Below are 16,314 nucleotides of genomic sequence, written 5' to 3' on the forward strand. Positions count from 1 at the left end.
AGGATACCATGGTCGATGGTATCGAAAGCCGCTGAGAGGTCAAGGAGCACCAGGACAGAGGATAAACCCCTGTCCCGGGCCCGCCAGAGATCATCCATCAACGCGACCAAAGCAGTTTCCGTGCTGTAACCGGGCCTGAAACCCGACTGCCGGGGACCTAGATAATCGGCTTCTTCCAAGGACCGCTGGACTTGGAGTGCCACCACCTTCTCAACAACCTTCCCCATAAAGGGAAGGTTGGAGACTGGACGGTAGTTATTAAGCACAGCTGGGTCCAGGGAGGGCTTCTTGAGGAGGGGGCGCACAAGCGCTTCTTTATAGAGTGATGGAAAAACTCCCCTCCCCAAGGAAGCGTTGGTAATCTCCTGGGCCCAGCTCCGTGTCACCTCCCTGCTGGCCGAAACCAACCAGGAGGGACACGGATCCAGTAAACAGGTGGCGGAACTCACAGCTCCAATGGCCTTGTCCACTTCATCAGGTGTCACCAGATTAAACTCTTCCCAGACAGGTGGACAAGTACGTGCCCCAGTCACCTCGACTGACTCGTTGTCAGTCGACTCTGTTTTACAATTGGAGTCGAGGTCGGCCCGGATCTGAGCGACTTTATCAGCGAAAAACGTGTTAAAGTCCTCGGCACTACTCTGCAAGGGCTCCCCAACTCCCCCCTGATTAAGAAGGGAGCGGGTCACCCTAAACAGAGCGGCCGGGCGGGATTCCGCTGATGCAATCAAGGCGGCATGGTACGCGCATCTTGCCGCCTTGAGCGCCACTTTGTAAGTCTTAATAAAAGCTCTTACAAGTGTTCGATCAGATTCAGACCTACTCTTCCTCCATCGCTTCTCTAGACATCTCTTCTGGCGTTTCAACTCCCGGAGCTCCTCGTTGAACCATGGAGCTCTACGGGGTCTAGCGCCACGGAGAGGTCGCAAAGGCGCAATCCGGTCAAGAGCCTCTGCTGCAGCCTCGTTCCAGGCTTTCGCAAGAGACTCTGCCGAACTGTGGACAAGTGCCTCTGGAATAACCCCAAGCGCCGTCTGAAAGCCCTCTGGGTCCATCAGGCGTCTGGGGCGGAACATCTTAATTGGTTCCGCCTCCCTGCGGGGAAGGATTGGAGCCAGGAAGTCAAGCCATAGTAGAAAATGGTCTGACCATGACAAAGGCACTGCTTCTAAGCCCCTTAGTCTCAGACCATTACTCAATTGCTCGGAAAGGAATACCATGTCGGGTGCGTGCCCCCCCCTCATGAGTCGGACCCTGTACTACTTGAGTCAGGTCCATGGCTGTCATGGTGGCCATGAACTCCTGTGCCAACCCAGAGGTTTCGCCGAGTGACGGCAGGTTGAAGTCCCCCAAGACAATAAGTCTGGGGAACTCCACCGCCAACCCGGCTACCTCCTCGAGTAGCACAGGCAGGGCTTTTGACACGCAGCTGGGAGGCAGGTACGTGAGAAATAAGCCCACCTGAACCCCTAAGTCCAACTTCATCAAGAGTGACTCGCAACCCGCAATTTCCGGAGCAATGAGTCCACGTAGGCAAAGGCTCTCCCTGGCTATAATAGCCACTCCTCCCCCCCTTCCCTGGGGTCGAGGTTGATGCCATATCTGAAACCCAGCTGGGCAGATTTCAGAGAGAGGAACTCCTCCCTCTGGGCCCAGCCAGGTTTCAGTAATACATGTCAGGTCGGCCTCCTCATCCAGGATTAAGTCCCGGATGAGGAGAGCTTTATTTACCACCGACCTGGCATTAAGCAGCAGCAACCTGAGCCCAGGGCCAGAGTTACAGATAAAAAGGCAAAGTCTGAACGCTGGCTTGGGGCTGAGGAAGTACTTTTATACTTTTACAGAAAATGCAGAGTGATCAAGGCATGTCATCATATCTACCAATTACAGTGGATACCGTGTTTCCCCGAAAATAAGACACTGTCTTATATTAATTTTTGCTCCAAAAGTTGTGCTACGTCTTATTTTTGGGGGGTGCCTTATATTTCTCAAATAAGACAAATTCACAGGCAGAAAAGCTGACACCCCCAAAGAAAGTGTACCATACAGTACACTGATTACGCTACGGTACCTATCAGTATGGCACCCACCCACACAAACGATGGCACTTATATGGTACAACAGTATACTCCCGCTATTGCAGCTTCCGGCCACCAGAGGAACTACAGTCTACGCACTGTAGTGGAGACTGTAATGGCGGTGAGACAGCAGCAGACTGTGTCTGCTGTACTGGACGGTACAAAGCGATGGAAGGGGCCAGCAAGGGACGCCACATTATTACGGTACCGCTATGAACAGCTTTGAATGGTACCTTATGTTTTTCCACCGTACTGTATGTAAACTTGACTACGCCTTATTTTCGGGGGGTGCCTTATATTAGCAAATTCTGCAAAACCTCTGACATGCCTTACTTTCGGGGTACGTCTTATTTTCGGGGAAACAGGGTAATATCATGACCTTATACAGAAAAAAAGGAGACGTTAACAAATACAGGAAAAAGTAGGTTCAAACTGGCAGGGTTACACCATCTAAAACTCTCTGTGTCTTGTGACATTGGCTTTTGCATGTTACAATAAGCGAAGAGGTTAATTCAGAGGTTAGTGAGGTGTACAAAAGGGAAGTAAGGATGCAAGCTTTACTTTAGGTGTAGAAAGTGGAAGTTTTAGTACAGTGGTACCTCTACCTATGAATGCCTCTACTTACGAACTTTTCTAGATAAGAACCGGGTGTTCAAGACTCTTTTGCCTCTTCTCAAGAACCACTTTCCACTTACAAACCCGAGCCTCAGAAACTGTAACCGGGAAAGGCAGGGAGAAGCCTCCGTGGGGCCTCTCTAGGAATCTCCTAGGAGGAAACAGGACTGGAAAAGGCAGGAAGTAGCCTCCGTAGGGCATCTCTAGGAATCTCCTGGGAGGAAACAGGACTGGAAAAGGTGGGGAGAAGCTGTCGTGGGGCCTCTCTAGGAATCTCCTGGGAGGAAACAGGGCCAGAAAAGGCAGGTAGAAGCCTCCGTGGGGCCTCTCTAGGAATCTCTGGGAGGAAACAGGGCCCGAAAAGTAGGAAAGAAGCCTCTGTGAGGCCTCTCTAGGAATCTCCTGGGAGGAAACAGGGCCAGAAAAGGCAGGTAGAAGCCTCCGTGGGGCCTCTCTAGGAATCTCCATGGAGGAAACAGGGCTGGAAAAGGCGGAAGAAGCTTCCGTGGGGCCTTTCTAGGAATCTCCTGGGAGGAAAGAGGGCCTCCACCCTCCCTGTGGTTTCCCCAATCACACACATTATTTGCTTTTTACATTGATTCCTATGGGAAAAATTGCTTCTTCATACAAACTTTTCTACTTAAGAACCTGGTCACAGAATGAATTAAGTTCATAAGTAGAGGTACCACTGTACTTATGAATCTTATGAATATCTAAAGCTATAATGATGAATGTACTGATTATAAAAGCTATAGAAAATAATGTGCATAACATGTTGGTTGAGGTAGGCAGGGTTCCCTTGGGTCCCATTTGTTGGGTGTCGAGGAAAAGGGAAGGTCTTGCCTTCTCTTTCTACTCAAGATCCCCATGGACAATTGGTGGGCCACTGTGGGACACAGAATCCTGGACTCAATGGGCTTTGGCCTGATTCAGCATGGCTCCTCTTAGGTTCTTATGCCATAGGTTTGCCATCACTGGTATAAGGTTTCCAGCTTGAGCAAGGGGTCAGACTAGAAGACCTCTAGAAGACATTCCTTCCAAGTCTGTTATTCAGTTACTGATGACTGACTCACAACCTCCCTTGGGAGTTAGTTCGAAAGTTCCACTCCTCTTTCTGTGAAGGAACACTTTCTAACACAGTGTTTCCCAACCTTGGCACCTTGAAGATATTTGGACTTCAACTCCCAGAATTCCCCAGCCAGCAAATGCTGGCTGGGGAATTCTGGGAGTTGAAGTCCAAATATCTTCAAGGTGCCAAGGTTGGGAAACACTGTTCTAACATTACTTGTGAACTTTAATCTTGTCAGTTTGAGGTTATGCTCTCGTGTCCTTCATTTTTCCTTAATGTTGAAAATACTGCTTTCCAGAACCTTATTCTCACTCCTAATAAATATATTAGAATTCTTTATTCTTTATTGGCCAAGTGTGATTGCACACACAAGGAATTTGTCTTTGGTGCATATGCTCTCAGTGTACATAAAAGAAAGAAAAGATACATTTGTAAAGATTCATGAGGTGCAACACTTAATGATTGTCATAGGGGTCAAATAAGCAATGAGGATAAATTGCTTTTATCTTTATTTATTTATATTTATCTATATTTATATTTATTTATTATAAAGTTTACTGATTACAGAGGGATGTGGAGTAAAATTCAACAGCTTCTAGTTTAAATTTTTTAAATCGGCGATCTTAAACGAGTGGGTTCTAACTTTAAAAAAATGACCAGGTGTGTAGGCATCAACCCACAAATTATTATTTGTTGACTGAATACCAGAAATTCCACATAGTTGTAAGTTGTCCAAGTTCCCTAAGAAAATCATCTAAGATATAATGAAGTTTTAAAAAATAATGTAAACTAAGATAGGCTATCATGAAAAATCAGAATAATCTACACATTTAAGAAACAAACATCCACATTCCTCTTCTTTATTCTTCATTCATGGGCCAGGGATATCAAAAGTTCTTAGTGCTCCCATTTTTTATTTATTAAAATTTATTTGTTTGTTTGTTTGTCAAAACGTGTACAAGATAATAGATATGTTATAAACATAAACAAAAGCAAAGTAAGTATGGGTAAATTTGAAAATCAGATAGATAGATAGATAGATAGATAGATAGATAGATAGATAGATAGATAGATAGATAGATAGATAGAGTGGGTGGGTTAGGTGGGTGGGTGGGGTAGGTAGATAGGTGGGTGGGTCGGTTAGGTAGGTAGGTAGGTAGGTAGACAGATAGACAGACAGGGTGGGTGGGTGGGTTACGTAGATAGATAGATAGATAGATAGATAGATAGATAGATAGATAGATAGATAGATAGATAGATAGATAGGGTGGGTTAGGTGGGTGGGTGGGGTAGGTAGGTAGATAGGTGGGTGGGTCGGTTAGGTAGACAGACAGACAGACAGACAGACAGACAGGGTGGGTGGGTATGTGGGTGGGTGGGTTACATAGATAGATAGATAGATAGATAGATAGATAGATAGATAGATAGATAGATAGATAGATAGATAGATAGATAGATAGATAGATAGATGATAGAGACAGACAGACAGGCAGACAGACAGACAGAAGAAACCTATTGCAGCCTATAAAACATTTGTCCAGACGGCGATGCAGCACGTTGGAGGCGGGCGTCCGGTTGGGGAAGGAAGATATCCAGTCGTCCTTTGTAATCGGCGCTCGGCGACGGCAAAAGGAAACGCGGGGAGGAGGCAGATGGACTACGTTTCCCAGAATACTCTCTGATTCTGCGTCGACTCCGTGCGTCGGAAGCCTCCAGACCCAGCAAGAGGGTAGGATTCGAGGTCGCATGGCTTTGGTTGGGCTGCAGCTGCGGGCTGCCGTCTGCTCCTCGCTCTCCAGCCTCTCGCGGTCGCGGCTGACGGTCAGAAACTATGCTGCCAAAAAAACGGGTACGCCAGACTGGAAGGGAAGGCCCTGGGCGTCTTCCATGGTCGGATGGAGGGGCGGGGGCATCTAAGAAGAGCTTTGCACCATTGATCTGAAATGGTGCTATGGGTTTTCTTGCCTGAGCAGGGGATTGGACTAGAAAACCTCCAAGGTCCCTTCCAACTTTGTTTATTTTTGGAAGATTGCTCTTCTTGCCTGGTGCTGTCACCCCAGCCTTTTAAAGCAGGGGGTCTCCAACCTTGGCAGCTTTACGACTCGTGGACTTCAACTCCCAGAATTCCTGAGCCAGCTTTGCTGGCTGAGGAATTCTGGGTGTTGAAGTCCACCAGTCTTAAAGTAGCCAAGGTTGGAGACACCTATTTTAACAGGGAAAGCTCCAGTGGATTAGTTTAAAAACCTATTGCTTTTAAAGGTTTTTTTAAACTTTTATGCTTGCCGGTGTTTCTGAACGCTGTTCAGTTTTAAGATGGGTGGACTTCATCTCCCAGAATTCCCCTGCCAGCATTTTGGTCTGAGGAATTCTGGGATTTGAAGTCCACGCCTCTTAGAGATTGAAAAATGCTGATTTAGCCAACCTGCCTTTTGCCCGCTACAGCAAACTGTCTCTTAGTTGTGTTATTCTAAGCTTTATTATATACTGCTTAAAAAAATAAAGTGAACACACAAATAACACATCCTAGATCTGAATGAATGAAATATTCTCATTGAATACTTTGTTCTGTACAAAGTTGAATGTGCACGACAGCATGTGAAATTGATTGTCAATCAGTGTTACTTCCTAAGTGAACAGTTTGATTTTTCAGACGTTTGATTTACTTGGAGTTATATTGTGTTGTTTAAGTGTTCCCTTTATTTTTTTGAGCAGTGTATATTTTATATTTATTTATTTATTTATTATTTATTTATTATTCATTCATTCATTCATTCATTTATTCGATTTTTATGCCGCCCTTCTCCTTAGACTCAGGGCGGCTTACAACATGTTGGCAATAACACTTTTTAACAGAGCTAGGCTATTGCCCCCACAATCCGGGTCCTCATTTTACCCACCTCGGAAGGATGGAAGGCTGAATCAACCTTGAGCCGGTGATGAGATTTGAACCGCTGACCTTCAGATCTACAGTCAGCTTCAGTGGCCTGCAATACAGCACTCTACCTGCTGCGCCACCCCGGCTCATCAAGATAATCTTTATTGTCATTTCCCCCCCCTCCCCTTGTGGGCACTCTGGCACACATTAAAAATGAAATTCTATTGTCTGTTCTCAAAAATATACACATACATAACATACACATAGATATGTTATATACGGTACATACATATGTATATACCTATACCATAAAATATGCATACATATAAATATTAATCACTGTCCATGATGAATACATAGCGTAGTGGTTCTCAACCTTTCTAATGCCGCGATCCCTGAATACAGTTCCTCATGTTGTAGTGACCCCCAACCATAAGTCTAGCCCCAATTCTCCCAACAGAGCTTTAAGCTGATTGGCAGGAAGGTCAGAGGGACACCCCCACTGTAAACGCCTGATTGGTCGGATTGTAAAAATATGTTCCAAGGCGCCAGAATAGAAGCTTTAGTTCCTAACACATGGGGAAATTTGTCTTTTCCCAGGGTCTTAGGCGACTCCTGTGAAACGGTCGTTTGACCCCCAAAGGGGTCCCGATCCCCAGGTTGAGAACCACTGAGAAAGAGGAAACTTGAAAGAGTTCACAGGGTTGATACTGTATGGAACAAAACTATGACTGAATCTGGATATATATACACACTGCTCAAAAAAAATAAAGGGAACACTTAAACAACACAATATAACTCCAAGCAAATCAAACTGTCCACTTAGGAAGCAACACTGATTGACAATCAATTTCACATGTTGTCATCACATTCAACTTTGTATGGAACAAAGTATTCAATGAGAATACAGTATTTCATTCATTCAGATCTAGGATGTGTTCTCTGAGTGTTCCCTTTATTTTTTTGAGCAGTATATATACTACATAAGTGGAAGTCCAGGCAATACACTGTTCTGTTGAGCTCTCTGGTAGAATCCTCCCAAAAATGCACAGATACAATTTCAGACACACACACGTTTGAAAATTCAAAACAATGTTCTTTATAATGAAAATTCACTTAAACCAAGCCCTCTTTTGGTATAGCCAAGAGCACTCGTCTCCAAACAAACTGGTAATTTGTACAAGTCCCTTATCAGTTCTGTGATACCTAGCTTGCAGCTGTGAGGCAATTCACAGTCCTTCTTTCACAAAGTGAAACACACTTTGCCCTGGTTTAGTTTCAAAGCGGGGACAAAGCAGCACACAAAAGGTCAAAGTCAGTAAACCAGTCACGAAACACAACAAATCAGATAATCCTCCACAAGAGCACACACAGGCTGCTCTTTATAGCAGCCTCACTAATTACCCCAGCCCCACCCAACCACAGGTGGCCTCATTTTCTTTGATAATAATCTCTCAGTTGTTGTTGCCTATGCATCGCTCTCCGCATGCGGGGCTGTATCATTAACTCTTGTTCTGAATCTAAGGAGGAGCTAGATAATTGATCTCCTTCTGAGCTGTCTGCCCCACTCTCCTCCTCCCTGTCACTCATGTCTTCTTGGTCAGAGGAGCCTTCATCAGCAGATTCCACCGGGGGCAAAACAGGCCTGCAGCATGTGGATGTCTCCCCCACATCCACAGTCCTTGGGGCAGGAGCTGGGCCAGAGCTAACCATGACATACATTAAGCCCAAATTAATCCAAATACTGGTAGTCCTTGACTTATGGCCACAATTGGCCCAACATTTCTGTTGCTAAATGAGACAGTTACAGTAAGTGAATTTTGCTCCACTTTAAAACCTCTCTTGCCACAGAAGTGAATCGCGGCGGTTGTTAAGTTACATGGTTGTGAAGTGAACATGTCTTCCCCATTAACTTTGCTGGTCAGAAGATCGCAAAAGGGGATCCCATGACACTGCAATCCTTCTTAACTGGGAGTGAATTGCCAAAGCATCTGAGTTTTAATCACGTGACATGGAGACTTTGTCGTGGTCCAGAAGTGTGAAAAATGAGCATAAATGGGTTTTTTCCCCCAATGCCACTGTCACTTTGAATGGTCACTAAATGAACGGTTGTAACTCAAGGACTATCAGGATACAGTATAGCTTTTAAGGGTAGTGTAAATCAGATGGCTGTATGGAAAGTAGCTAGTCCTCATGATAGCGATGTCCACAGTGCTTGTAGCACAAAAAAAACACCCTTTTCTCTGAACTGCTTCTTGAAAGTACAGTATTTTTTTCTGGGAGTATTAGCCTGAGTTCCTTAGAGCAGGGGTCTCCAACCTTGGCAACTTTAAGACTTGTGGACTTCAACTCCCAAAATTCCTCAGCCATCCAAGCTGGCTGAGGAATTCTGGGAGTTGAAGTCCACAAGTCTTAAAGTTGCCAAGGTTGGAGACCCCCTACCTTAGAGTTTGAAAAAAGAATGTAAAAACAGCTATTTTCCATATCCCCAGAGATATATTGATTTCCAGAGTGATCCCCTTTTCCCTCTACTCCTGAACTTACGTAGAACTCACATTTTATGTATACGCCAAAGCAGCTTCTGAAATATATATATTTAAATATATATATATTTAAAAATTCAGCAAAAACATGTGATACATATTTATATTTATATTTAATTTATATTTAATTTATATTTAATTTATATTTATATTTAATTTATATTCATTCATTCATTCATTCATTCATTCATTCATTCATTCATTGGATTTGTATGCCACCCCTCTCTGCAGACTCGGGGCGGCTAACAACAATGATAAAAAACAACATGCAACAATCCAATTAATAAAACAACTGAAAACCCTTATTATAAAAACCAAACATACACACAAACATACCATAGGGGAAGGAATATCCTAATTCCCCCATGCCTGGCGACAAAGGTGGGTCTTGAGTAATTTGCGAAAGACAAGGAGGGTGGGGGCCGTTCTAATCTCTGGGGGAAGTTGATTCCAGAGGGCCGGGGCCGCCACAGAGAAGGCTCTTCCCCTGGGGCCCACCAAACGTCATTGTATTTATATTTACAGTGATCCCTCGATTATCGCAAGGGTTCCGTTCCAAGACCCCTCGCGATAATCGATTTTTCGCGATGTAGGGTTGCGGAAGTAAAAACACCATCTGCGCATGCGCGCCCTTTTTTCATGGCCGCGCATGCGCAGATGGTGGAGTTTGTGTGGGCGGCGGGGAAGACCCAGGGAAGGTTCCTTCGGCCGCCCAGCAGCTGATCTGCTCGGCAGCGCAGCAGCAGCGAGCAGACGAAGATCGGGGTTTCCCCGCCGCCCACGCAAAGGGGAAACCCCGATTCGGCTCCTCGCTGCGCTGCCAAGCAGATCAGCTGCTGGGCGGCCGAAGGAACCTTCCCTGGGTCTTCCTCGCTGATGCCCCTGCTCGCCCGCCCGCCGCCCGCCCGCCCGCCAGCAAGAGGGGGAGAGATAGAGAAAGAGAGAGAAGGAAAGAAAGAGATGAGAGAGGGAGGAAGAGAGTGTGAGAGAGGAAGAAGCAAGATAGAGAAAGAGAGAGAGAAAGAAAGATGAGAAAGGAAGAGAGTGACGTCATCGGGTGGGAAAAATCGCGATATAGCGTTTCGCGAAGAACGAGATCGCGAAAATCGAGGGATCACTGTATATTTATATTTATATTTATATTATTTATATTTGAGGGATCACTGTATATTTATATTTATATTTATATTATTTATATTTAGCAGTGAAAGGCAAAACGAAAGGTCTTTCCAAAGAAGAACTGAAAGGCCCTGAAATATGCAAGGACCCAGTTAAGCTCTGCACTCACGCGATGGGGGTGAATATCTACAAGGAAGGGACCGACGTAGAGCTGAAGCCCGACTCCGAGTATCCTGAATGGTGAGCAGTGGCCCTTTTCGGTTATGATTGTGGGCAAAAGAGGAATGAGATTGGGGCCACAGAAGTCTTTTCCTTCCTCTTTGCTGTTGTGTTGTTTTGGGTAAGTGAAGGACTCAACTTAACGACCATCATGATTAAAATTTCCATTGCTTCCGAATGTCACTTCTTGTTTCAAGTTTGAAAGCCCTTTGCCAATTGTCCATCAAAATGCAAAAAAAACCCCAAAACCCTATGCAAAAAAGTATGTTGAGACTCTAGAAAGAGTACAGAGAAGAGCAACAAAGATGGTTTATTATTTTATTTATTTATTTATGGGACTTTTATGCTTTTATGATTAGGGGACTGGAGGCTAAAACATATTTGTTTGTTTGTTTGTTTGTTTGTCTGTCTGTCTGTTTATTATTTATTTATTTATTTATTTATTTATTTATTTATTTATTTATTTATTTATTTATTTATTTATTTATTTATTTATTTATTTATTTATTTATTTATTTATTTATTTAGATTTGTATGCCGCCCCTCTCCGCGAACTCGGAGAACGGTTGCAGGAATTGGGCATGGCTAGTTTAATGAAAAGAACTGCACCTCAAGAAGGATATAATGGAACTGGTGCAAAAAAGGGCAACAAGAATGATCAAGGGAATGGAGCACCTCCCTTATGAAACTAGGTTGCAACGCCTTGGTCTCTTCAGCCTTGAAAGACAGTATTTAAGGGGTGACTTGATTGAAGTGTATAAAATAATGCATGGGATAGAAAAGGTGGATCGAGAAAAATTCTTTTCTCTATCACACAATACTAGGACAAGGGGCCACTCCCTAAAGCTCATAGGTAAGAAAGTGAGGACAAATCAAGGGAAATATTTCTTCACCCAGAAGGTCCTTGGTTTATGGAATTCCCTTCCAGAAGAGGTCGTGACAGCTGTCAGCCTGGATAGCTTCAAGGCAGGATTAGACAGATTCATGGATGCCAAGTATATCGGTGGTTATTGAAACAGATGTCCATGTGCCGCCTCTATGTTGGTTGAGGCAGGCAGGGTTCCCTTGAGTATCACTTGTTGGGGGTCGAGGGAAAGGGAGGGTCTTGCCTTCTCTTTCTGCTCAAGATCCCCATGGACAATTGGTGGGTCCCTGTGGGACACAGAATGATGGACTCGATGGGCTTTGGCCTGATTCAGCCTGGCTCTTCTTACGTTCTTAAGAAGGACCAGGGGAGACATGATAGCAGTCTTCCAATATCTCAGGGGTTGCCACAAAGAAGAGGGAGTCAGGCTATTCTCCAAACCACATGAGGGTAGACCAAGAAGCAATGGGTAGAAACTGCTCACATTAACCAACCAGGTGGATAGCAGGCTACTCAGCTACTCCCTCCAGCCATTACGAGCACTTGTTGAGAAAACTTGATTCCCACGAGACTTATTGCTGTTATGTCTGGCATCTGGGAGGAAATTATCCCATGCCCAGTAGTTTAATGTTTCCAAATGTAAAATAATGCACTTGGGGAAAAGGAATCCTCAATCTGAGTATTGGATTGGCAGTTCTGTGTTAGCAAAAACTTCAGAAGAGAAGGATTTAGGGGTCGTGATTTCTGACAGTCTCAAAATGGGTGAGCAGTGTGGTCGGGCAGTAGGAAAAGCAAGTAGGATGCTTGGCTGCATAGCTAGAGGTATAACAAGCAGGAAGAGGGAGATTGTGATCCCCTTATATAGAGCGCTGGTGAGACCACATTTGGAATACTGTGTTCAGTTCTGGAGACCTCACCTACAAAAAGATAATGACAAAATTGAACAGGTCCAAAGACGGGTTACAAAAATGGTGGAAGGTCTTAAGCATAAAATGTATCAGGAAAGACTTCATGAACTCAATCTGTAGAGTCTGGAGGACAGAAGGAAAAGGGGGGACATGATTGAAACATTTAAATATGTCAAAGGGTTAAATAAGGTTCAGGAGGGAAGTGTTTTTAATAGGAAAGTGAACACAAGAACAAGGGGACACAATCTGAAGTTAGTTGGGGGAAAGATCAAAAGCAACATGAGAAAATATGATTTTACTGAAAGAGTAGTAGATCCTTAGAACAAACTTCCAGCAGACGTGGTTGGTAAATCCACAGTAACTGAATTTAAACATGCCTGGGATAAACATATATCCATCCTAAGATAAAATACAGAAAATAGTATAAGGGCAGACTAGATGGATCATGAGGTCTTTTTCTGCCGTCAGTCTTCTATGTTTCTATAATATAAGTCTTAAATGCTATTACCTGTTTCAGTCAGTCTGTTTCCTCCACTGAAAGCTGTTGTTTATTAACATTTCAAGATGCTGCTTGACTCAATTTATTTTATTATGGCTGTTTCTCTCCTCCTCCCTGTCTTCCTCATCCCAGGCTTTTCAAAATGGACCTAGGGCCCCCCAAGAAGTTGGAAGAACTGGATCCAGACACTATGGCATACTGGCGTCTGCTCCGGAAACACAATACGAAATTAGGGAAAAAGCTTTGGAAGACAAGACCCTTTTGATGCTAATACTACGAAGTGAAGTGGAGGCCACCTCTGGAAGGACTTGGGATATTAGGAAGTGGGAGTCTGTGTTTTGTTTTGTTTTTTTAGTTATTCTTATTCTTCTCTCTAATTAATGACCAATAAAAGCTCTCTATAATTTGTAGATTTTTCCATTATTTCAAGTTTTCATAAGGCCTCTTGCTTAAAGATCATAGAAGAAGTACAGGTAATTCTTGATTGACAACAGTTCATTTAGTGACTATTCGAAGTTATAAGTTACTGAAAAGTTGTCACCCTTACAACTCTTGCAACGTACTCATGGTCACTTGATCAAAATTCAGGCATTTGATGACTGACATATTTGTGATGCTTGCAATGTCCTGAGCTCATGTGATTCCCCCTTTGCCACCTTCTAACAAGCAAAGTCAATGGAAAAGCCAGATGTGGTTAACAACTTCGTTAACTAATGTAATAACCGAAGATATTCACTTAACTGTGCCAAGTAAGGTCATAAAAATGGGGCAAAGCTCAACAACTGTCTCGCTTGGCAACAGCAATTTTGTGGTCATAAGTCAAGGCCTATCTGTAATTTTTGACCTTGGCAACTTTAGGAAAATGGGATTCTGGGAATTGAAATCCGTGTATCATAAAGTTGAGAAGGTTGAGAAACACTGGGTTATAGAATTCGAACTCTTTAGCACATAGCCCTGATGGGGTTGATTAGATTTGCACCATGCAAACTACACCATGAAAGCTTAATTTAATTTATTTTATTTTATTATTTTATTTTAATTTTTTATTTTTATTTTATTTATTTTTTATTTTAATTTATTTTGTTTTATTTTTTATTTTATTTTATTTATTTTATTATTTGACTTATATGCCCTCCATTCTTACAGGACTCAGGGCAGCTCGCAGCAATGAAACAGTACAGTAAAAAAGTCAAATTCAAATGTTCAAACATTAAAACCCCATTAATATAACCTCACTATAAACAATAAAAAACCCCTAATAATTAAAAATAATAATAACCCCTGATCTAGACCAGTGTTTTCCAACCTTGGCAATTTGAAGATATCTGGACTTCAACTCCCAGAATTCCCCAGCCAGCATTTGCTGGCTGGGGAATTCTGGGAGTTGAAGTCCAAATATCTTTCAAGTTGCCAATGTTGGGAAACACTGGTCTAGACAATACAATCATACCATCACACATATTTGTTAATTCTCATGCCTCCCCACCCCAGGCCTTTTGGCAGAACCAAGTCTTCAAGGCTTTTCTGAAGGCCAGTAGGATAGGGGCAGTACGGACCTTGGGGGAGGGGAGTTTGTTCCAAAGAGCTGGGGACACCACAGAGAAGGCTCCCCGCAGGCCCGCCAACCGATATTGCTTAGTCCAGTGATTTTCAACCTTTTTTGAGCCGCGGCACATTTTTTACATTTACGAAACCCTGGGGCACATTGAGCGGGGGGGGGGGCTGCTAAAAAAAGTTTGGACAAAAAAATTCTCTCTCTCTCTCTTCCCCCCCTTCACTCTATTTCTTTCTCCCTCCCTCTTTCTCTCCCTTCCTTCCTCTTTCTTTCTCTCTCCATCCCTCTTTCTTTCTCTTCCTTCCTCTCTTTTTTGCTCTCTCTCTCCCTCCCTCCCTCCCTCTGTCTTTCTTTCTCTCCTTCCCTCCGTCTCTTGCTTTCTTTCTCTCTGAGCTTCGCGGCACACCTGACCATGTCTCGCGGCACACTAGTGTGCCGCGGCACACTGGTTGAAAAACACTGGCTTAGTCAATGGGACCTGGAGAAGGCCAACTTTATGGGATCTAGCCCCCCCCCCCCCAGCCAGAAATTCGCACTGCCCCCACCTCCTCGCCTTCCATAAGAGTCTTAAGACTCATTTATGTCACCAGACCTGGGGCAATTAGATCTCAGGCCCCCTGGCTGATGAATGTTATGGATGACTGGGGTCTGAATGTGTATTTTTTTAATTTTTAAATGTATTAGGTATATTAGCTTAGTTATTTAGTTAATTAATTGGGTTTGTCATAGCATTTTATTGTTCTATATTATATGTTGTAAACTTTGCTTTTTTTTAGAAAAAAAGAAAGAAATCGAGTTTGACACCTACTGATCCACCAACTTTAACAGGGGTCCCCAAACTTAGCAATTAAAACTTGTGGACTTCAACTCCCAGAATTCTCCAGCCAGCTACGACTAGTCATGGCCAGGATTAGTTTTTATACAGATCTAAAACCCAGCTCTCATGCATGTTTTTTTTTAAAAAAAAAAACACGATTTATTTTTTTAATTAGAGTTTAGAATGAATCTGACCATTGCCCTAACTTCCACGATTATGCAAAGCCTAGAATCCCATCCTTTGCAATGGGAAACTATAATCCATGCATTCATTTCTGTGGCGATTATTATTATTTATTTTGATTGATTGATTTTGTCCAATACACAATGAGGGTTTTAGTGGGTATACACATAGTAAAATACATAATGAAAGTTATAGAGGATATACTCCTAGTAAAATATATCTAAGAAAGAGTAGAAGAGAATGGGTTTTTTAGCGTTTTTTAAATTATTAGATTTGTTCTTACATTGTTCTTGTTATTGTTATGAGCTGCCCCGAGTCTACGGAGAGGGGCGGCATACAAATCTAATAAATAAATAAATAATAATAATAATAATAATAATAATAATAATAATAAGATATAGGAATAAAATATATCAATGAATGAATAGAAGAAGAGATATAGGAATAGAAGAAAGGTATAGGAGATATAGGAGAGCAAGAGAACAGGGGAACGGAAGGCACTCTAGTGCACTTGTACTCGCCCCTTACTCTTAGGAATCTGGAGAGGTCAACCTTGAATAATCTAAGGGTAAAGTATTGGGAGTTAGGGGATGATACTACAGAGTCCGGTAATGAGTTCCACGCTTCGACAACTCAGTTACTGAAGTCGTATTTTTTACAGTCAAGTTTGGAGTGGTTGATATTAAGTTTAAATCTGTTGTGTGCTCTTGTGTTGTTGTGGTTGAAGCTGAAGTAGTCGTTGACAGGCAGGACGTTGCAGCATATGATCTTGTGGGCAATACTTAGATCATGTTTAAGGCTTGTAGTTCTAAGCTTTCTAGGTGATGGAACTCCATTTCTGCAAAATTGGCAAGAAAACAAAGGATGGGAATCAAATCTTGCTGGAGCTCAACATCAAATCTTCTATCTTCAAATCAAATCATATAAGGGGCGAGTACAAGTGCACTAGAGTGCCTTCCATCCCCTGTC

General features: G+C 43.1%; 1 protein-coding gene across 1 annotated transcript; it reads left to right on the forward strand.

Moving 5' to 3' along the window:
- Positions 1 to 5,438: 5,438 nt before the first annotated feature.
- On the forward strand, positions 5,439 to 13,205 carry MRPL54 (mitochondrial ribosomal protein L54). The gene is made up of 3 exons (XM_070732345.1): positions 5,439 to 5,611; positions 10,383 to 10,539; positions 12,923 to 13,205. The coding sequence occupies exons 1-3, from the start codon at positions 5,509 to 5,511 to the stop codon at positions 13,053 to 13,055; spliced, it is 393 nt and encodes a 130-aa protein (XP_070588446.1). The 5' UTR covers positions 5,439 to 5,508; the 3' UTR covers positions 13,056 to 13,205.
- Positions 13,206 to 16,314: the final 3,109 nt, after the last annotated feature.

This window comes from Erythrolamprus reginae, chromosome 1, assembly GCF_031021105.1.
Source record: "Erythrolamprus reginae isolate rEryReg1 chromosome 1, rEryReg1.hap1, whole genome shotgun sequence".
Taxonomy (NCBI): domain Eukaryota; kingdom Metazoa; phylum Chordata; class Lepidosauria; order Squamata; family Dipsadidae; genus Erythrolamprus; species Erythrolamprus reginae.